Here is a 14,695-nt window from a genome sequence, read left to right as displayed (position 1 = left end):
CACTGATACGATCTTTGGACGTCGACATCTTTTTCTCGGGCGGCTGCAACGATGGGGCGAGGATGTGATCTATCTCTTGACGCCCGAGGGAACCGTTCTCACCATTGTGAGGGTTGAGAGCGCATGCGAGGCGCGGTGAATCAATGCCAGACTCCCAGCTATCATAAGTTAGTAACATACATGTCAGACAAAATCTTGGTGCACACCTCAATCTCTGCAGCAACTCAATGGCGTTGGAAACAGATCCCTGAGTGATGCACTCAGCAACACCAGCAAGGGCGTTATGGCTGGTCACTCTCGTGTACAAAGCGGCCCAGAGATATTGATCTCGCTTGTGGTCCCTTCAAAGTCTAACTGCTTTTCAAACCACCGCAGCTCGTCCTCCTCGGTCCTCCCCGCCAGCTTAAGTGAGCTTTTGTTGAGAGGCGCAAAGACGATGCCGTCGATCTCACCAGCCTCAACCATGGTCAGCACTTTTTTTGGAGCTGATACAGACAGTGCGCCCTACCAGCGATAGAGATCTCGCCTCTCGCAACCCCAATCCTAACCATAGAGCTCTCTCCAGAAACTCCTCTGTCGCCTGTCATAACTTGATGATCATTGCTAGACTTTACGTTACGCTTCCATCTTGTGGCGCAGCCGACAGTACCAATCTTTATTTTGCAGTCCAGATAGTCGAGAGAGTGTTGATCTACAAGCGTGAAGCGAGAAGTGGGGAGCTGAAATGCTGCATTCAAAAGTAGAATGGCGGTCACGACGCGGCGGGTTCGATGGTTTTCTGAGCATTCGATCCCACTGAGATCAACTATCTGTGCATGGAAAACATGATTCAAACTAAGGTAGACTCCTAACAAGTTAGGTCTAGCACGATTTTCGATGTAGTACATCTGACAGCCGATCCATCCACACGCCACGCCGTCCTGCATGTCGATCTCTTCAGCCTCACATCGTGTCACACTGAGCCGACGAGGCTTGCATCTTGCATATCACGCCTTGCCGTACTGGTATGGACTATGCTGCTATTCGTCCATAGCCAACACAAACCTCCCGCTTCGCAAGGCTGGGCTCTCGAGATCCGTAATTTTGATGCTTTTCGCATCAAAACTCACCTCAGAACGATCAGGATCTTTGCCCGTTTCCAGCAGCATCGCCATCAAACCAGACTGTCATGAAGACCCTCCACCAATGTCTTGACGCCCTTGAAACGACCATCGCCCGCACAAAAACCGCCACGCACTCCCTCACCCACAGCCTCGCAGATCTCTTCATCCCCTCCCGATGGACTCGCAGCACAACCCAATCCTTCCTAAACGCTCCAAGCCTCTCTGAGCGCGAAACCCTCACCTCCGACTTCGTGACCAGCACGCTCAGCACCATGAGCACGACCGGGCTGACCGCACGTCTCCCCTCCCTCTCCCGTTCCAACCCAAAGCGCGCCCACTAACACTCTCACGCCAGTCCGCCCTCATAGCCGGCGTAATCTCCAGCGCCTTCTCCTGGCCCAGCATCCCGACCTCGCACTGGGCGACGCGCGCGAGCTGGTACTCGGGTCTCGTCTTTGCGCTTGCATCCATCAGTGCCTCGGGCCTCTGCAGTGGCAGCCTGCTACGGCTCAAGTGTCGCGCGGACCGCACGGCGCGCACTCGCGAGGTCATGGGTTATCGCGTCGCAGGGGCAGGAAGAAGTGGAGGCAACGAGTGGAAGCCTCGTATTCTGCAACCGTGGATTTGGGGCACGCCGGGGATGCTGCTGAAGCTGAGCGTGCTGTGGTTTTTGGTCGGGTTGGCGATTGAGGTTTGGGTGGAGGCGGGGAGGGTGGGTTGGGAATGGGAGGAGGAGAGGGTGAAGGTGAGTTTTCCTGTTCTTCTCGTTATTCATGGTTTGGAGCTGGTTTTGTTTGGATGGCGCCGTGGCTCGATTGGCTGATGAGCGAGGAGATCGCAGCATTTGTTACCTTGACCAGCGCGTTCGCGGGCGGCTGCTATGCGGTTGCGGTGATTGGGCTCTTCTACCCGACTATCGACCATAGCGATGGCGCTAGGCCGTGAGACAATGCTGATCTGAACCCATTGTGCAACTATCTTGATCTGTGTATCGAAGTCAATGGCTGTCACGTCTGAGTTTGTCTATGCCATCGCTTGAGCATGTCAGATAACCAGACGTACGGCATGTGTTTGTGGTACTATCTTTTACCATAGGCTATTGAGTTCAAACTTCTACCCGGAGAGGAATAGATTCACTCTCAAGAACGCGTCGTAATCTTCAAAAGCCTACAAACTTTCGGATGCGCAACGTACGGTACATGTATGTTGATCGAAGACAGTTTGTGACGTCATTGATGCAAATGATCACCCACCCAACCACCCTGCACAGTGATTGACGACCGCGACCAAAAACTAGTACTCTCGCGGCATACTTTCATTTTTCTGGCAGAATCTGCAAAATGCCTCCCAAGAAAAAGACACCCAAGGCGAAGACTGTCAATGGTGATGAAATGACGAACACCGTAGAGAAACATTCAAAAGAAGAGACCAATGCCATCAAAGATGAGGAGATCAAGCCTGAGCCCGAGAGCAATGCTTCTGCGCGTAAAGATCAAGAAGCAGATGGTAAAGCGCCAAAGAAACGTGGCAAAGACGCCTCAACCGACGAACCGCGCAAAGCATCTCGTCGTTCTAACCGAAGTGGCGCCAAAAGCGAACCGTCAAAGCAGCAGCTCCTCAACTACATGATCTCACCTGCGGCGGCGGAGCTCACACGTCCTGACGATGAGATTGAAGACGTACAGTCGCGCGGAGAGATCAAGACCTACTCGGCAAGTGTACTCAGTCCTTTCGAAGAGCTTCTCTGTGCCGTGATACTGTCACGGCCGATCAGTCATCGCCTGGGCCTCAGAACAATCCGCACGGTGCTCAATGATCCGTACAACTTCAACTCTGCTCGTTCGCTGAAGGATGCTGGTGAGGAGAAACGCTTGAAATCCGTCTACGACGCAAGAACTCAGCACAAGGACAAAACGGCAGCGCAAATGGGCATCATTGCCGAAGCCGTGCTGGACAACTTCACCTCAAGCAGCGATAAAGATGGGACGGAGCTGCAGAAGCTGCGCGACGATTGTGGCGATGACATTGGCGAAGCTGCCAATCAGCTTAAATCCCATATCAAAGGACTTGGTAAAACGGGCTTGGAGATTTTCTTTCGTCGTGTGCAATGGATCTGGACTGCGGCCTTTCCTAATATCGATGGAAGAACGGCCGATAGCCTAAGGATGCTCGGATTGCCGCAGGACGGGAGTGAATTGGAAGGGCTGATTGAGGAACATTGGAAGAAGCTCGAGACGAAGCATTTGGCTGGAGATGGAGAAGAGGCGAAGAAAAAACGTGCGTTTGTCGTGCTGCTGGAGAGAGCGACAGGCGCACAGTTGGAGCAAAAGATTGATGCCGTATTGAATGCTGCAGCCGAGGCGTAAGAGTTGAACATTCTGAGTACCCTGTGGGTGATTTTGCGCCAGGAAGCACAATGACCAACCAGTCATGTAAATAATGTAACAATCTGCCAACGATCGCGAATGAATCCTTTTGCTCCTTCCAAGATGTCTTTCGATGACCTGAGTCCTGCTGCTCTTCTGCTTTTTCCCACATCAGGCCCTGTTCATTCTCAAACCCTTGATTTTGGAAGCGTAAGTATGCTTTTCAATCATTGCATTTTGCCCATGGCTGTGTTCGGCGTATTTATACAAATTCTTTCATTTTCCTCTGCCCGATTCTCGCTGCGGCAGAACTCACACCAGGACGGCCAGTCTTTATGCCTGCTCTTGAATGTGACCGTTCTGCAGCTCTTGGGTATCCTTAACATTTTGAGCCGGGGCAATTACAGCCCCGCCCACTTCTTCTTTGATTGCCCCCTGTGTCGGCCCCTATCGTACACTACCCTCCTGGAACATTGCCTGCTCGTCTCCTCACGAATCGGGCCTCCTGCCCAGTCGTGGGCGTAAAGTGTTTTCGGCGCAATCAAAGTATAGTCGTCGTGTCGTTTTCGGGCTTTGTTGCTTACTTTCCACCGCGCTTTGCCTCAAGAAACAGGACCTTTTTCTTGACTGTTTATGGTCCTGTCAGCGCCAATCCAGGAGAAATGATCCACTCGCACATGGAAGGACAAACGTACCAACAGGATCATACTTCAGCATGCTGAGCGGGCGGTGGGTACGAGGGCGGCGGAAGGTCATGAAGAAGCCCGTCAGGGCCATCGACATGAGTCGCACCGCCACGGTTCTTGACTTCGCTGAATGAAATGTTAGATACTGAGTTCTGTGTATTACAGTCCGAGTCAAGCGTACCTTTCTTCGCCATGTTGTGAGTGCTGTCCAAACAATGCGACTGGATGATTTGGACTTCGTAGTGGCAGTACGAAGCGTAAGCCGGAACTGGTGCGGAGCACTTCCCCTTTAGGAAAAGGAATCGGTTGAGATCACATGAAGCTCGCTCCGCCGTTGCTCCTCGTCCTATTGCTTACCATCAAACAATTGCAGGTCTAGATTTATTCAAATAGGAATTCGGAGACTGCCAGGAGCCGCTCTACTTCGCTTGAACCGGATAGGCATATAGCTGTTTGCTCCCTTGATCTAGGATAATCCGTCCGATCTACTTTATTATCCGATCGCTACAAAAGACAAAGCATTCCTGCTGAACGGTGCTGAATACCAACACTGACACAAAAGCTTGCGCTAAAAAGCATACTTCAAGAAGGCCCCCGCCATTGATACCGGGCTCCGTAGTCGATACTGTCGCCTCCATCCTTCGCATTGACCAAAGCAGCCACGTCTACCGTGCCTGCCGTGCCTGCGTTGGCTACTTGACTCACCCGGAAGCGTGTATTTTCGAGCTCGCCACTGGGCTTGTTGATAGTGTCCTTGATTACAACCATTGGCGGCGAGCAATTTGCAGCAACGAGCATGCCACCAGCTTTCAGCCATTCACCCGGGACTATCATGTAGTACAGTGACAGTGCTAGACTCGTGGCCAACGACAGGATTAGAACGCCCAGCACGGTAGCTGTAACCCATTCCCAAGGTAGACGCGGCCCAGAGCCAAATAGCTGCCATCTGACCGATTTCGACGCGACTCGATCGACGTCGCTGAGAATTGTATCCCAATTTGCGATGGTCAACAGGTGGTTTGTAAGGAGAGCGATTGTCGGCGCCAGAGCTTCGACATTAGACACGTACTCGGGGCGGCGTCTACGTACTTCCTGAGCGATGCTCATAAGCCATTGCGAGGAATTCAAGGATTGACTCAGATGCTCAAGACGTGTCGCTGTATCCTCAACCTGACTCGCCAACGAACCAGCCATATCACTATCCTCTCGCGCGAAAGGCAGAATCTTGGGTTCGGTGTCGTATTTCTTGCCATACCCATTCACGGATGCATCAGCAGTAGACGCGCCGTCAATAATCCAGATGCTTGCCGGAAACACCATGCGGTGGAATTGCACCTCGCAAGTGGCGCCTTCGAAATCGTCACTGTTCGTATTCGCGAAGAGTAGATTGATTGAAAAATTTGTTGCTCCGGCCAAAGTATGAAGTGGTTTATCGACCGTCACAGACAGGGCATTGGCATCCAAGAAAGGCCTCAACTCAGAAGTCCGGCACGACACGAGCGTCCCGGGGACTGTCAGCTTGAGCTCTGCGCTAATTCCAGAGGCGCGGCGAGCATCGGCTGTACCATTGGTTTGCATCCAAGTAAATGCATCCACCGCTTGGCTTGTATGCAACGCGAAGCCTCTAGTTGATGATCCGTTGTGCCGAGTATCAAGGGCGACAAAAGCGCCAGAGTTCTCCCGACGAAAGTCCTGCCATCCGCGAGGGTTGGAATCCATTCTGGTTGCGAAGTCCTGAAAAGCAAGGTGCGAAGAAGTAGCAATGTAGCTACCCATAACGTCCCAGGATATGTCGCCTCCACCGACTGTGCCCCATGAAGAGTCCCAAAAGTTCATCCAATCAAGACTTCTCAGATTGCAAAGTGGATGGGACACGTTCAGCGCATCCGATGACTCTGGCCACCAGCGTTGTTTTGGAACCCCGATGGTGTTGACTGCGAGACCTTGCAAGAGAACGCAAACCGATATCGACAAGGTAATGAGGAAGCGTGTCTTGCCGGCACCTTTCCACCCATTGTTGGACCATCTCTTTGTGAACTGCGACAAGGCTGCCCAAGGCTTTGTCAACTCTTCAGAAAGCTCGAAATCGGCTAAGCGAGCGCCTCGAGCACCCGATGACCGTCGTGACCGGGTCATCCATAGCGTGACGATGACACCTGCGGTGATTTGAAGTGCCTTGGTCAGCAAAAGATCCATGATCTTGTTGATCAGGCCTAGAAATGCTAGTTGCAAATCAGGATCGACAGAATTCCCCAAGACCATTTGCGTCTTGAGTGTGAAAACTCTCGACGAGCCACCGAAGCCCAAGGCTGTCAAGATGGCTCCCGTCGAGAGCAAGTGGCAGCACAGTTGAGTCGCCCAGGTCCATCTGTGCCCTCTGAGTTCGATCTTCGACAGATCACTCGGACTCTGGCGCCATCTAGACAAGAAAGGTAGGTGAACTTTCGGAATTCGGTATCGCGGCATATCGAGTGCTTTGTCAAACAGGAAACAAAGGGTTGATAAGAATGTGAGGATGATTGACTGACGAGACATTGGAAGACATATCAGCCTCGCCCGGCTTCGTTATCAAGCCTGATCCAATAGGGAATATTGGGTGGGCGCCTCTGCATCGCGCTTGCATCGAAACGTGTTTGCCGAAATGTTCAGCCTCGCCTCACTGCCAGCTAAAGTGCGTTGGTGCATTGACAACTCGCCGGCGGTCAAGCCTTCAAACTGGTTCAGACATCAAGAAGTGTACTTCCAACAATCTCAGGAAGCGCAGCAAAATTGAATGTCAGGCATACCGATCTGGATACTATCTGAAAAACACAAGTCTGCTAAATGTGGCAGCGGAAGGTTCGCGGGCCCGGCGGAGATGGCCGCATCAGCCGCGTATTTCGCAGGATGCGTATCATTGGGCTCAACCGCGTAGAGACCATACCGCATGTGGCGATCCATCTACGCCATGTCTTCGTTCTCGAACGCCAACCTGGTGCGTCGCCTGCATCCTTGTCAAGCTCGAGCATCTTTCCGACTTTCCCCCATCGGACCGCGAAAGACCTTCAGGATCGCGATGCTTGTCAACGGTAGTTTGACTGCAAGGCTGTAGCCTTGCCCTCTCTTGTGATTGTACGGGTCATCGGTTCTCCATATGATCTCATTCCCTGGCCTGGCGCTTGCATCACTATGAAGGCAGGAGCACAGGCACAACAGGAGGGAAGAACAATTAAAACCGGAGCTTCTCACGCAGGGTTTGAGTTGAAAAGTATCACAGCTTGTTAGCATCATGTCTTTCCTTCGTCTACCCCTTTCACGCATCTCTTCCATTTCTGCTCACAACAGAGCCTTGGCCCAGCCCTCGATTTCTACGAACCAATTCTCGACCTCGATTTCAAACATGGCCAACCCTACACCCACCAGCAACATTATTTCTCAGACTGCAAAGCAGGAAGGCGGTCCTGCGCATGGCTCCACATCTGCGCAAATGCAGAGCGAAGTCGGAAAGACGAGAAACTTCGAGCAAGCCGCCCAGGAAGTCGGTCACAAGATGCAAGCCGCGCCTGAGACTGTCTCCAGCGAGGTTTGTTTAGCAGAAATTCGAAAGGCACGATACTTCAACTGACACCTAGGTAGGATGCGGCTTACCTTAAGTCCCGTGAGGCTCGCGCGATTGGCCAGAACCAGCCTCCGTCGGACTCGATCGCATCGGACGCCGAGCGTCTTGCATCTCGCAACGAGGGTGCCACAAAGTCCAGTTCATCGACTGGCCCCTCCGACCCTGTCAGCCAGAGTGCTGCTGACCGCGCTGCGAACTTTGAGAAGGAGGCCGAAAACATTGTTACCAAGATGGCCACCAACCCGCAGGCTGTGACCAAGGAGGACGCTGACCTTGCTCACTCTCGTGAGACTCGGGCATTTGGAACCACCTCGAAGGGTGGCGTTGCTGCACAAGCCCAAAGCCTTGCCAATGAGAACATGCAAAACCTTTCCGCAACTCAGAGCGCTGCCGACCGCGTGGGCAACCTCGACCAAGTCGCTGACAGCATCACCGACAAGATGGCCAACAACCCTGGAGCTATCACGAAGGAAGATGGTGACAAGGCACACTCGAAGGAGGTTAAGGCTACCGGTGCCGCGCATAAGGGCGGCCTCGCGAGCCAGGCCCAGAGCATCGCGAGCGAGAACGAGCGCAAGTCGTAAACTTGCGCATATTAACTCTTGCAACGCTTCGACTCTGTATTATAAACTAGCGCACGGCCTGTCATATGTATGATACGATCCATGAATAGAACGGTACGGCTTTCTGGGTTGATCTGTGTTCATTTGTGTTCTACCGCTCAGTCCTAGAAAACTGAATCCTAAGTCAATGGTTTCATACTGGAAAAGCAGTATCTCGCAATCTTCCAGTCTCCATCAACCTTTTGACAAACAAATATCTCTTGGTTGTGATGGCTCTCATCGGTTTCCTTCTGCAGCCAATGCTTAGTGCCTTCTGCTGTGGTTCCCGCAAACGCCCATGATACACCATCCATCACCACTATTTCGTTGATGCTGAACTCAATATCCAGCTTGATGGTTGAGAAGATGCGTTTGTATGACGCCTTCAATGCATCTGTACCGACTGAAGGCTGGTATCCAGGTGCCATGAAAACGCCATCTGATGTGTAGATTGATAGAACATCTGCGAGAGAGCGTGAAGAAAGGACGTCGCCATAGGAATGTAAAAGACTGGTGATCGCTTCTTGATCGCCCACTAAGTCGTTGATCAGTATGGCTGAAAGTCTGACATATAGCGTGAGCACACACTGGTTGATATAAGTGGCCAAGGAATACTAATTGGTCGGCATCTGCTCTGGCGGCGAGGGTGGTCTTCGATCTGGGTTGCATCGACACAAAGCTTCGACTTACATATCGATTCAGTGATTGAACCTGTCCATCCCTGTTGTCTCCTCCACTCGCTGCTCAATTCCGCAGGCTGGTGGGTTATGGAGCGGCCGTATCGGTTCGCAAATGTCAAGAGTGGGGAGTCAGGCGGACGGGTGGGGGATGGCGACGACAGGCCACGTAAACAAGCGCTACCCTAGCGGTTGTAGAATGGTTGACCCACAATGGCATTGTTCTAGTGTCGATACTTATTGGATTTTGTAATGAATGCTGCAATCGTCAATTGAGTGAATAGGCATCGGATGACAAGAACTGGACGATATGGCGGAGACGATCGTGAACCCTGTCACGATCGATGAACTGGAATCCCTCGCGAGACAAAAGTTACCGAAAAATGTCTACGACTACTATGCATCCGGAGCGGACGATCAGAAATGTCTGATTCGGAACCGAGCGGCTTTTGACCGGTTGGTGCGCCTTCACGCAATACAAACGAGCATGGACTTATACCTTTTAAAGCATCCTCATCCGGCCGAGAGTGATGGTTGACGTATCAAAAGTTGATACTTCCACACGTTTGTTCAGCGTGGAATACCCTTTTCCAATCGCTTTTGCTCCCTCTGCAATGCAGAAGCTCGCTCACCCGCAAGGCGAAGAGAGCGTTGCACGGGCCGCGCAAAGACTCGGGGTCAATATGACGATTTCGTCGCAGTCGACAACATCTCTCGAAGACATTGCATCGTTGATGCCAAATACACCCGATGGACCCGAGCGGTGGTTCCAGCTCTATGTGACCGAAAATTCAGCTCTTAGCACTCCCTTGATTAAGAGAGCAGCAAGTGAGACAGTTCAATCCGAGCTAACTTCTCGTCATTTTGCTGACAGGTGGTAGATGCTGGATATACAGCTCTGGTGATCACTGTTGACACGCCGCTCCTCGGAAACCGTATCAACGAACGAAAGACGCCTCTCGTCCTGCCCTCGAATCTTCATCTTGCTAATTACAAAGGTTCAGAGAAGACCAAAGCCGATAACTACAGACCAAGTCAAGAGCGGCAACTATTAGATGCGCCAACAGCAGCTCAAGCGAAGCAGGTGGTGCGAGATGCAGGAGGTAGTATTCACAGCTCCTCGCTGACGTGGACCGAGACCATCAGTTGGCTACGAAGTGCGACTTCTATGAAGATCATTCTCAAAGGCGTGATGACTGAGGAAGACGCCGAGTTGGCGGTCAAACATGGAGTCGACGCCATTGTTGTATCGAACCACGGAGGCAGACAGCTTGACTCTGCGCCGGCAACGATTGAAGCACTCCCATCCATTGCGGCCGCAACCAAAGGGCAGATACCGATCCTTTTCGACGGAGGCGTCAGGCACGGCAGTGATGTCTTCAAGGCGATCGCTTTGGGTGCAGATCTCGTCCTTGTCGGAAGACCCGTTCTGTGGGGCCTGGCTTACGATGGGCAGATAGGCGTTGAGCTGGTGGCCAACATTCTGGAGCGCGAACTATCTAGGACCATGGCATTAGCAGGGATCCCCAACATCCGAGGCATCGACAAGAAGTTTTTGGGCCTTCGAAGGAGGGATGGATTTGGCATTGCACGGCTATAGCTCTGAAGTTATCACTATATTGCGGCATAATCTTCTCTGCAGCATCATTTTTTCGTTGATTGACTACGAGGGTGTTCCATTGCTGATCTTTCCCTTAGAGCCTTGTGGAAAAAACAACACTTCTCAGCCTCTCTGAGGCAAGGACGCCGCGGTAGAAATTTGATGCATCTTGACGTCTGGTACTCGGATATTGTGGATGATTTGATTAGGGGTTGACTACCGATATCCTGTATTCAATGGGACCTCATAAGACGTTTTCATGCAAGAATTGGCTGTGCAGACATCGAGAGCCCCTTAGGCAACTCTGTGGCTTGTGTAGCGGCCGCGGCTAATTTAAAGGCCGTGGCCTTGCCGTACGAGTCCCGATAACTCGCTCCGACGCAATCCATGACAGTGACTGGAGGATACTTAGCAGGAACCCCTTCCTCACGGCTGTTGGGAAGACAGTCGATCTGGTAGTCAGGGTTGCCGCTGTAAAAGAAGGGAACAGAGTAACGTTCTTTCCCACTCTTGTTGATGACTCTGTGCAAGTTGCTGATGTAGCGATCGTTGGACCTTGCTTTGTCAGCTTGCATTATTGACTATGGTCCTTTGCAGACCGCTTACCATCGCATAAACATGTTCCCAAGATTGACCACGTAAGCACCCTTAATGGGCATGACCTATCGGATGTGAGCGCTTTTTTACAGAATCGTCATTGAGAATATCACTCACATCAAGCCACTCCTGGGTAGTCTTCTCCCACACCTGCAGCCCATCAACATCGTCTTGCATAAGAAGGGTCACAGAACCGAAGTCGGTGTGAGCTCCAATGCCGCGGGAGAGCTTTTCATCCGAGTCCTTCGGCTGTGGAGGATAATGAAGGTAGCGAAGGGTTGCAACAGCGCCGCTCGTGAAGGTGTCAAAGTAATTAGCGTCCAGGTAGAGAGTCTGCGCGATGACAGACAGGATATCTCTAGCCAACGCGTGCATTTCAGTGTAGTAGGCCATTGAAGATTTCCGGAACTTCTCAGCATTCGGGAAATCCTGAGGCCACTGGTTAGGTCCTGAGTTGAGCTTCTTGCCCAGGAAATACGGGTGATCCTTGGTGATCTCTTCCCCAACGTAGAACCCTTCTTTCTGGTCAGGGTTGGCACCGGCTTCTAGAATCTGAGATCCGATGTTCTCATAGCCTCGGTTCCAGGTTGTGTTATCTAAAAAGGAGTGAGTTTTAGGCAGCAGCCGATCTGAGCAAAGAAGCAATCTGACCTTTGTGGACCTTTTCTTTTTCGGTTAGTGGCAAAGAGAAGAAAGACTTCAGGCTGTCGAGAACATTTTCCTGAAGTTCAGCTGGCACTCGATGACCAACGATTTGGAAAAAGCCTGCCCGACCAATATCAGCTCGCGAGTCAGGCAGAAGCATTCAGAAATGTCTCTTACCATTGTGGAGGCAGCAGGTCCGCACATCGTCGACAAGCTTGGTTTTGGCGGCATCATCGTTGCCGTAGAACACTAGAGACGTCAACAAGAGTCCGCATGGAGGACTGTGCGGCAACATACCGGAAAAGTCGAGAATCGGAGGCGCTTGAACAGTGGCTGTCATGTTGAACAGATGTCTGGCGAGCAGATGCAAGGGGTGTTGAGTCTCAGACGAATGCTTCAAGGTATGTGCTGTAAAGGGTCGTCTGTGTCTTAACACATTATCCTTCTATATATCCAATCATGTCGCAACATTCTTCCGACCGGACGTATCTCGCCGGCGATCCCGGCATGCCCCAGGGTCCCTCAACATGTAGCTCAAGAGTGGGGAGATGGGGGGGAACACCGACTGAGCGTGCCGCCGGCCGTTGCATGGTGAATTGCGGAGAACAACGGCAGCGGCCACCCAAGGCGGAGCCCTATCTTTGCCCTATCTTCAATGACAATGACTCGTACAGGCACATATCACGCAACAACATACTCCTCGCATGGGAATACACTGCCAAAGACCGCAATTGGATATCTACCCCACTGCTGTCACCAAGTGGCTGAAGCTAAAAAGTCGCGAATAGATAAAATGTGCAGCATATCAAAATGCGCGCATGAATTGCATGGTGCGATAGGCATATAAATGATTTGCAGTAGTATAGCTTGAAATGAGAACGATCACTGTATATTTATTCGTTGCGTCTCGGACTGGGAAAAGCATCTTCTCACTGCCCAGAGATTTCGCCACAATGGACTACAAATCGGATCCGCCGACTCAGCCCGGGGGGAAAGCACTAGAAGTCGCAGTTGGCAACGTAGTGCTTGGGATCGATGAAGACGCAGAACGCTCATACGTGAGAAAGCTTGACTATTATTTGCTGCCGTTTTTGTCGCTGTGCTACTTTTTTAGCGCAGTCGATCGCGTACGCGAAGTCTTACTTACTCTTACACATGTCGGTGCTAACATCAAAACAGAGTAATATCGGGAATGCCAAAACAGATGGCATGGACAAAGACATGAACTTCACCGGCAACCAATACTCCTTGCTTATCCTACTCTTCAGCGTGCCGTTTGGCGTCATGGACCTTCCTTTGACGTTGTTAACGAAGCGATTTTCGGCCAGAACAATGCTTCCCGTGCTCATTGTTGGTTGGGGATCGATGGCTACTATCCAGGCTGCCGCCACGAGCTTCGCGGGGATGCTCCCACTGCGCCTCCTACTGGCTAGTTTCGAGGCCGGATTCTACTGCAGTGTCATATTTTACCTGACGCTTTTCTACACCCGAGGCGAACTCAGTTTCAGGCTGGCCATGTTCTTCGGAAGTGCGCTGTTGGCGGCAGCGTTCAGCGGGCTCATTAGCTTTGGAGTCTTCCAGATCAACTATCCAGGCATTCATGGATGGCAGTGGTTGTTTCTCATCGAAGGTGCCGCGACCGTCATTGTCGGCGTAATCGCATACTTCTTCCTGCCGGCACGGCCGGAAACTGCGTGGTTCCTGGATGAGCGGGAGAAGGCTGCGGCGAGAGCTCGAATGCTGAGAGACAGCTCCAACAAGATCAATGCAAAGCTCAGCATGAGGGATGCTTTTGCCAGCTGGAAGAGCTGGCATTTTGCACACTGGGCGATCATTTGTTTTACGTATCCAGTGGCCTTCAGCACCACGTCTAATTTTCTTCCCCAGATTGGTGAGCTACTCGTGGAATGAACTAAGAGGTCTCGAGCTGACAAGGCGACAGTACAGCGTCTTGGATATTCGACGGTCAAGACTAATCTCTGTACTGTTGCGCCCAACTGCGTCGGCTTCGTTGTCCTGCTCTGCTTCGCTAAATCATCAGACAAGTTCCGAGAGCGCGGCTTCCATATTGTGGGTGCCCTTACAATTTCTCTCATCGGCATGGTCATACTCGCCAGCATCGACGCTCTCGAGCATCAAGGCGTTGCATATTTCTCTTGCTTCCTCATGGCCTCCGGCGCCTACATTCCTTCAGTGCTGGTGCATTCCTGGTAGGCGATCTTGATCGTGCGCGACGGAACATGCGCTGACGGTGTTTAGGCACAATAACAATGATCTTGATGAATCCAGCCGTGCCGCGAGGACTGGATTCCTGGTTGGTCTGGGTAACCTCGGCGGTATCATCTCGGGAGCGACATTCCGAACAGAGTATGCACCCTCATACTGGCCTACTTTGGCGGCGACGGCCTTGTGTAACGTGGTATCGATTACAGCGGTCCTTGGAATGAGTTTTTGGATGCGCAGAGAGAATAACCGTAGGAACCGCGAGCAAGGACGCATTCTCAAGGCGGGAGAAGTGGATACAGATCTTCTCCAAGCGGGCGAGAAGTCACCGGACTGGCGTTATTTCGTCTGAGACACACCGCTTGGCTGGATACAGCACTGCAGGTCAGTAGATGGGGGTTTCACGATTGCAACGACGGCAAGGAGTCACCAAGAGAGGACGAAATCAACATGCGTACCATTGCAAATTGCGTGTCTGACCACATGTGTGGCACCTGTATAGGAGTCGCACGTAGTTTCAGGTACCCTCAGGTGTCTACCGATACCATGGGCCGTCAGAGCAAGATGTGGCGAGAAGTGGGTAGCAGGTGGGGGGCGT

At 51.9% G+C, this 14,695-nt stretch overlaps 6 protein-coding genes across 6 annotated transcripts; 5 read left to right on the top strand and 1 right to left on the bottom strand.

Annotated features, from left to right (window-relative positions):
- Positions 1-1,168: 1,168 nt before the first annotated feature.
- Positions 1,169-2,048, top strand: WHR41_01591 (uncharacterized protein; the record flags this gene model as incomplete). Its single annotated transcript, XM_069370197.1, has 3 exons — positions 1,169-1,396; positions 1,459-1,848; positions 1,938-2,048. The coding sequence occupies 3 exons, from the start codon at positions 1,169-1,171 to the stop codon at positions 2,046-2,048; spliced, it is 729 nt and encodes a 242-aa protein (XP_069232565.1).
- A 395-nt stretch (positions 2,049-2,443) lies between these two features.
- On the top strand, positions 2,444-3,469 carry WHR41_01590 (uncharacterized protein; the record flags this gene model as incomplete). Its single annotated transcript, XM_069370196.1, has 1 exon — positions 2,444-3,469. One exon carries the CDS (start codon positions 2,444-2,446, stop codon positions 3,467-3,469), a length of 1,026 nt encoding a protein of 341 aa, XP_069232566.1.
- Positions 3,470-7,152: 3,683 nt separating this feature from the next.
- WHR41_01589 (uncharacterized protein) lies at positions 7,153-8,449 on the top strand. The gene is made up of 2 exons (XM_069370195.1): positions 7,153-7,717; positions 7,771-8,449. Exons 1-2 carry the CDS (start codon positions 7,424-7,426, stop codon positions 8,335-8,337), a joined length of 861 nt encoding a protein of 286 aa, XP_069232779.1. The 5' UTR covers positions 7,153-7,423; the 3' UTR covers positions 8,338-8,449.
- An 893-nt stretch (positions 8,450-9,342) lies between these two features.
- WHR41_01588 (uncharacterized protein) lies at positions 9,343-10,717 on the top strand (the record flags this gene model as incomplete). The annotated part of the gene is made up of 3 exons (XM_069370194.1): positions 9,343-9,488; positions 9,541-9,860; positions 9,914-10,717. 3 exons carry the CDS (start codon positions 9,343-9,345, stop codon positions 10,630-10,632), a joined length of 1,185 nt encoding a protein of 394 aa, XP_069232778.1. The 3' UTR covers positions 10,633-10,717.
- A 103-nt stretch (positions 10,718-10,820) lies between these two features.
- WHR41_01587 (uncharacterized protein) lies at positions 10,821-12,318 on the bottom strand. Its single transcript, XM_069370193.1, has 6 exons — positions 12,172-12,318; positions 12,052-12,123; positions 11,881-11,994; positions 11,347-11,825; positions 11,239-11,294; positions 10,821-11,187 (listed from the first exon to the last, which is right to left on the bottom strand). Exons 1-6 carry the CDS (start codon positions 12,212-12,214, stop codon positions 10,890-10,892), a joined length of 1,062 nt encoding a protein of 353 aa, XP_069232783.1. The 5' UTR covers positions 12,215-12,318; the 3' UTR covers positions 10,821-10,889.
- A 509-nt stretch (positions 12,319-12,827) lies between these two features.
- On the top strand, positions 12,828-14,449 carry WHR41_01586 (uncharacterized protein; the record flags this gene model as incomplete). The annotated part of the gene is made up of 4 exons (XM_069370192.1): positions 12,828-13,001; positions 13,054-13,765; positions 13,817-14,084; positions 14,134-14,449. 4 exons carry the CDS (start codon positions 12,828-12,830, stop codon positions 14,447-14,449), a joined length of 1,470 nt encoding a protein of 489 aa, XP_069232782.1.
- Between the last annotated feature and the right edge of the window lie 246 nt (positions 14,450-14,695).

Source organism: Cladosporium halotolerans (assembly GCF_011745625.1).
Source record: "Cladosporium halotolerans strain TM138-S3 chromosome Unknown Sca4, whole genome shotgun sequence".
Taxonomy (NCBI): domain Eukaryota; kingdom Fungi; phylum Ascomycota; class Dothideomycetes; order Cladosporiales; family Cladosporiaceae; genus Cladosporium; species Cladosporium halotolerans.
Note: the sequence above shows the minus strand (reverse complement) of the source record. Positions and strands in the feature narration are given on the sequence as shown.